General features: G+C 32.3%; 1 protein-coding gene across 1 annotated transcript; it reads left to right on the top strand.

Moving 5' to 3' along the window:
- The first annotated feature begins 1,208 nt into the window (after positions 1-1,208).
- LOC125859087 (uncharacterized) lies at positions 1,209-6,930 on the top strand. The gene is made up of 3 exons (XM_049538818.1): positions 1,209-1,316; positions 4,179-4,564; positions 6,666-6,930. Exons 1-3 carry the CDS (start codon positions 1,209-1,211, stop codon positions 6,730-6,732), a joined length of 561 nt encoding a protein of 186 aa, XP_049394775.1. The 3' UTR covers positions 6,733-6,930.
- Positions 6,931-7,143: the final 213 nt, after the last annotated feature.

The following is a 7,143-nucleotide window of genomic DNA, read 5'->3' as shown; positions in this document are numbered from 1 at the left end:
ATATGGTTGCAAGGGCATCAACAAGCTCATTCTGCATTCTCGGTGTGTGTCTGAACTCGGTCTTCCTAAATCTTTTGCATAATCTCCGTATCAATTATATGTAAGGTAAGATTTTAGGATTCTTCATGGCCCATTCTCCTTGAACTTGATGAATCAATAAGTCTGATTCACCAATTATCAGTAATTCTTGAACATTCATGTCAAGATCTATTCTAATGCCAAGAATACATGCTTCATACTCAGCCATGTTATTAGTGCATCAGAATCTAAGTTTTGTTGTTTCTAGAAAATGTTGCCCCGATTCGGATATCAACACTGCTCCAATTCCTGGTCCTATAGAGTTTTCTGGTCCATCAAAGAACATTTTCCACCTAGGATATGATTTTGATATGTCTTCCCCTACAAACAATAATTCTTCATCAGGGAAATATGTTCTAAGCGGTTTATATCCTTAATCTACTGGGTTTTCAGCAAGGTGATCGGCTAATCCTTGCCCCTTGATTGCTTTCTGAGTCATGTACATAATATTGAACTCACTCAACAACATTTGCCACTTTTCTAGCTTTCCTGTGGGCATTGCTTTCTGAAATATGTACTTGAGCGGGTCCATCCTCGTAATGAGTTGTGTTGTATAAGCCAACAGATAATGTCTCAATTTCTGAGCAACCCAAGTCAAAACATAACAAGTTCTGTCTAAAAGGGTGTAACAAGATTCATAGGATGTGAACTTCTTGCTCAAATAGTATATAGCTCTCTCTTTCTTCCGGTCTCATCATGTTGTCCCAACACACACCCGAATGCATAGTCGGAGACGGATAAATAGAATAGCAAAGGATTGCCTGCACGTGGCGGCACCAACACTGGTGGATTCGAAAGGTAACTTTTGATGGTGTCAAAAGCCTTCTGACATTCTTCGGTCCATTTGGTTGGCGCATCTTTTCATAGTAACTTGAATATGGACTTACATATCACCGTTGATTGAGCTATGAATCGACTAATGTAATTCAGTATCCCCAAAAAACTCATTACTTCCTTTGTAGTCTTTGGAGGAGGTAAGTCTTGAATTGCTTGATCTTGGAAGGATCAAGCTCGATACCTCTTCTGCTAACTATGAATCCAAGTAACTTCCCTGCAGGTACTCCAAATGCTCATTTGGCTGGGCTCAACTTCAAATCATACCTATGTAACCTGTTAAAGAACTTTTCCAAATGTGTCAGATGATCCGAACTGTCTCGAGATTTTATGATGACATAGTCCACATATACCTCAATTTCTTTGTGGATCATATCATGGAAAATGGTGGTCATAACTCTCATGTAAGTGGCACTACAACAAATCTGATGTTTAGCCACGAAAAGTTTAGCTACGATAAAAAATTCGTCTCCAATTATACATTTTTTGTGACAAAACTTACATTTCGTCCTCAAATGCATGATTCACATATTTTTAGTGACAAAAAATAAAGTTCGTAGCAAATGTTTTGTCTACAAATCTTTCCCACCAAAAAATTAAAATGGCGCCAATTATTAGGTAAATTTAGCCACAAAGTTAAGGATATTAGTGACAATCAGTTTTGTCACTAATTTTATTGACAACTTGTGACGAACCACAAATGCATGACTCACATACATTTAGTGACAAAAATAATTTTGTAATAAATGTTTTGTTTACAAACTTTTCCCGCCAAAAATTTTAATTGGCGCCAATTATAAGGCAATATTAGCCACGAATTTGAGGTTATTGGTGACGATCAGTTTCGTCGCTAATTTTACTGACAATTCGTGACAAATTATTATTCGTCTTTAAAAAGCTTAAGTTTAGATACGAAAATATTTCGTCACTAAAAGTATATATTTAAATTAGTGACATAATAATATTTGTAATGAAATGGTGTAAACTTTAGTCATTAATTGTATATCATTTGTGACATTCACTTTTGTCACTAATAATATAAACAGTTAATGACTATCATCTTTTTGTCTCCGTTTATCTACAATATTATTTAGCTACGTTAAAACATTTGTCGCAAATTATTTTCTCTTGGTGACAAAATTAATTTTCGTCTTAAATGAATATGTTATGCACTTTAAATGGCTAAAAAAAAAATTTCAAAAGTTTCATCATCTACAAACTTTTTCCACTATTAAAAATACCGTGAATACCGGCCTCCAATGAAAGTCAATAATTTCTTACCTTCAGATGTCGGTATTGTAAAAAACAATTATTTTTTTCTTATGAAAATCATACCCAAGAAGTCGGTTTTGGCCACACACAAAAAAACGAAACCCACACCGACCTCTGGAGGTAAAAAAATTTCTCTTAAAATAGATATAAAAAATGATTTCTTATAGTCGATATTTGATTAACAAATAAAAAATAATATTAATTATTACCTTGGATAGATATAAAAAGAAAAAAATATTTTTAATAAACTTAAATCAAATTATCTTTCGGAGGACGGTAATGTGTAAAATAAAATTAAATATTACAATATCCACTTACAAAAGTCGGTAATATTAAATTCATGTAATTAATTTTATTTTCATTAAATATTCATATAGTGACCACCGGAGGTCAATAGTTTTATTTTTTATTCAAAATCGACCTCTAGTGATCGGTACTAGATTATAAAATTAATAATACAATGTAATTTTATGTCAATAAAAATACAAAAAACTCAAAATTAATAATTTTCAATTAATTTTAAATATATCATTGACCGGAAAATGAATTTATGTAAAATAAAAAATAAAAACAATATAAAATATCGATCTCCGAATGTCGGTATTATATAATTTAACCTAATAATTTTTTCTTAATTAAAATTTAATGTGAACTGACCTCCGGAAGTTGGAACATTTTGTTTTATTAAAAAATTGAGTCTGTGGAGTAAACAAAAATATAATGATAAATTTTACTTGGAATATGGAATAACATCGATATTAATTAATAGCTATATATATATATATATATATATATTTGTAAACTAATGTAAAAAAATTTATCAGTTCTCCAAAATATTTAATTTTTAGCCTATTCTATTCTAATTCATTTCAATTATAGCCATTTCGATAATTAAACTCGAAATAATTATCTTACTCAATGTTTTTAACACTTAAGTGTGTTTAATTATATGAAAATATTTTAATATGTGTAGTATTTAATTTATTAATAGCACTTCCTTAATATTTCTCCAAAATATTTAATTTTTAGCCTATTCTATTCTAATTCATTTCAATTCTAGCCATTTCAATTAAAATTTTCATTTCAATTATAGCCATTGTTGATTTCAATTATACCCTATTCTTATTCCTATTATCAACTCCAAATTCTGATTTAATCCCAGTCATCCATCCTTTAAGTTAAATCTAAGATCCAATCATAAGCACTCATTCAAATGTGATCAATGGCTGAGATAAAAATCCTCTACCTTCCTTTTTTAATACACAGAAAACCCTAAATCTTTCATTCTTCATCTACCAAAGAGGGGGATTCGCCTCTCCTCTCTATCTCCTCCTTTTTTCTTCTCCCACTACTAAAAAAACAGTGACTATCGACCTAAAAATTATCGACCTCAAATGGAGGTCGGTATTGTTAAAAAGAATCAAAAATAAAAAAAACTTTAGATAAGTAGTCGGTTTTTATGCAAAATAAAGCGGAAAAATCAAATACCGACCTTAGGAGGTCGTAATTTTCCTCGAAAAAATGAATTACAATAAAAACTGACCTCTTGATGTCGGTATTAAATAAATAAATAAATAAATAACAATATTTTATTTTTCTCAATTAAATATCAAAAACAAAGTTGAGAAATATTTTGAATGAATTTTATTTAAATCGTATTTTGTGTAAAATAAAAAACCGTTGATTAAGAAATACGTTGATTAATTATAGCCCTTTCTCATTTCAATTATAGCCTATCCCAGTTTCAATTATAGCCACCCTTTCTATTTCAATTTTAGCCAATTCATTCCAATTTTCAGATTTTTCAATTGTCATTTTAATCTCACCCATCCATTCTAATCCATCCAACATCAAGATTAAATCTTAGCCGCCAATTTCGATTAAATCGAAGGTCTTGATTCATCTACTCTTATTTCCTATTTTTAATCTAGCAAAAGAACTCAACCCTAAAAAATTTTCATCTCTCTTCCTCTTCCTCTTTGAATCCGCTGCAGCCCTCAACTCTCCAATTTTTCTCGTTCTGGCGAGAAGTAGCAGCCGCCAAGGACCAGGCAGCGCCGCCTCTCCCCTCTTCTCCTCCCCTCCCCGTCACCTCTTTATCTCCCCTCACTGCTCCTCTCCGGCGAGAAACAACAGCCAACAGCAGCAGCAACCAGGCTAGGGCCACCGGCGAAGCCACCGCAAGGACCAGCGATAAACACCCGCAGCTCCGGCTAGCGATCTCGGGCAGGACGCCGAAACAGCAGCTCCAGCGAAGCCTCAAAAGCAGCAGCTCCGACGAAGCAGTGGCGACGGCAAGCAACACCACAGATAGAGTTTGCTCGGGCGAAGCTATGGAGTTTTGGGTCCATTGGAAACGGTTTTTTTCAGATCCGTCCGGGTACATTTTATTAGACTATTATCTTATCTTTCAACAATTTTGTTCTACTTTTCATTTGCAATTGGACCATCATTTTCCGATATCAAAGTTTTGGGCATGTCTACTTTATGTGAAAGATCACTGTGAACCTTTTCTCAAAATGAATATATGTTCCTGCTATTTGCTTTGATTACATTGGTTAATTATGACGTGTAATTCATAGATTCTTATTCATTTCACTCGTATAGGCGACTCTATCTCGTTAACGTGGTATAAGCTTAATCACAGTCTGAATTGTCTTGTTGGTTATAGTGTTTGATTTTGGGAATTTATTATGGTAAGCATCATTTCACGAATAGTTCGATTTGGATACATAATAGCCGTAGTGTTTCATTTCTTATGATAAAATTAGCATAAATTTTAGTTTTTCTTTCCTTAATTAATTTTAGACAGATTGTGTCACTGATTTTCGACCTTTACTGTATTGTTTATTGGCTAAATTTGGAATCTTGCCTAATTAATGCTTTAAATTAATTCTTTGGCCATATATAACTCGTACCAGATCTTTTACCCATCACTGTGACTGGTTTGTAATATTTGAAATTATTTGTTATGGTAAATATCTTGTTTTTTCAAAAATATTAAGTGAAAATTGCATAATCATTGATTTCTTGTGATTTTTAATATATATTTGTCATCTCTAATCGATCCTTTTACCTTGATTGATTTTAAATATATTCTTACATGTTCTCTCTTTAACCAACATTTCCCTTTCTTTTGAGAAATTTAAGATTGTTATAAATAAGAGAAACAACATTATTTATTCCCGTAATTTTTAGCACCAAACTATGCAGATAATGACTTGTTGATTTGAGGAAATGATTTTGTGTTGTAAGAAGTACGTTACATGCCTAATCTCAAACTCTTTTAGGGGATGGAGTATTTAAATGTCATTATAATAAGCCAACACTAATAGCTGTTGCTTATGACTTGAGTTATCTAAAGACGACTGAGGTACTCATGGCTTTGCTCCTCAATACTTTTTGTGAAAATAATTAAAATTTGTTTGTCCCAAGTTGGACTAAAATCTCTTGAATTAAGCCAACTAGGAACTTCTGGATCTTCCCCTACTACAGGAAAGCTACAAAAACCTGTAAATATATGGTGCATGTTGGTTTATAGAATAGCTTCTAATAGGGAACATTTGGTTTATTTTAATTGCCGATTGTTTAATATCATTTGGAGATATGCCCTTGTTACTCGTCTAGATTCTGATTTATTTTTGTGTCCCGGTCGGCCATATCATTTTGACTTCATTTTATAAATAAAAGAGCATGAAAATGTTGTTATATAGGTTTTATTCCTTCACAACAAAAGGGTGCCAAAATGGAAATATAAATTCGTCTGGTTTTTTCTTCTTCTTGATTACTGTTAGTTTCACATTAAAAGGGTGCCCTATGTTTGTATAAGTTATGTCCTGATTTGTTCTGTTTTGATTTGTTCTGTTCTGTTCTTTACTAAGTTTTTATCTTATTTTCAGATGTACGAAATGTTTTTCAAATGCTCTGTCTTGTTGGTTATCTTAAGCTATTTGGTCCTACTATGCCTAATTTCTAGAGAACTTTTGAGCTTGTGTGACATTGGAAATTCAGCCACGTGTTACCTATATCTGTTAAGTTTGATGTTGGTATTATTGTTTGTAATTAGCTTTGTAAGTTGAATTTCTATTTGAATCCGGAACCTCACCTAAGTTATGATAATCTTTCAACAAGGAAAATACTTTATACTGTCGTTTATTCTCATGTTATTAAAAGCTAATTGTTTCTAGACTCTTATTGCTCAACTTCTTTTTTTCATAACATGAGGAAATTCTCAAGTATCACATGAGCTTGTATCTTCTGAGTTGCTGCACGCTTGAGTTGCTGATGGACAGTTGCTATGTATTGCTTGCAACTATTGTATTTTACTGCAAATAGTTATTGTATTTGAGGCTAATCTCTACTATATTTTGAGAATATTTGTTGCTGCAATATGTGGCTGATTTCTGCTATGTTTTGGGACTATTTTCTGCCACGATTTGAGGCCATTTTGTTGATGAATTTTGGGACATTTGTCACTGCAGTTTTGGCCATTTACAGCTGCATTTTTGCCATGATCTGCTGTTGGAACCACTTCCTGCTGCATTTTGAGGTTGTTTCTTGCTTCATTTTGAGAAAAACTACTGCATCTTTGGACAATTAGTTCCTGCAATTCAATCAGATTTGAGGCTAAGTGCCTGATTGTAATTTTTTTGACAATACATATGCTACATTTTGTATGATGTTACACTTATTTGAATGATACTACAAAGGCTGTCGAAATAAAGTTGAGGGAAAACCCCTTCAGAATAGTTATCTTTGGTTTGGTTCTTTCAGATACTTGTGATTAGTGACAATATTTTATCTTTAAAAGCTTAACTTTTAGTGATGACTACGTTATATTTTCCGAAACTTAATTTTTTGTGTTGATTATATTATATATTTTAAGACACTCACATTTTCTTCATATAAGTATGATGTTTAGTGACAAATAATTTTATGCTTAAAATTGCTACTTATTAC

The sequence above is a fragment of the Solanum stenotomum genome, chromosome 3 (assembly GCF_019186545.1).
Source record: "Solanum stenotomum isolate F172 chromosome 3, ASM1918654v1, whole genome shotgun sequence".
NCBI classification, from domain to species: Eukaryota; Viridiplantae; Streptophyta; class Magnoliopsida; order Solanales; family Solanaceae; genus Solanum; species Solanum stenotomum.
Note: the sequence above shows the minus strand (reverse complement) of the source record. Positions and strands in the feature narration are given on the sequence as shown.

Bases quoted from the DNA above. Each gene is read 5' to 3' on its own strand.
- LOC125859087 (XM_049538818.1), top strand. From the start codon at position 1,209: ATGTGTCAGATGATCCGAACTGTCTCGAGATTTTATGATGACATAGTC. The intron at 1,317-4,178 runs GTAAGTGGCACT...AATCCGCTGCAG, and splicing joins ATGGTGGTCATAACTCTCAT to CCCTCAACTCTCCAATTTTT. The intron at 4,565-6,665 runs GTACATTTTATT...TTGTCACTGCAG, and splicing joins TTTTTTTCAGATCCGTCCGG to TTTTGGCCATTTACAGCTGC.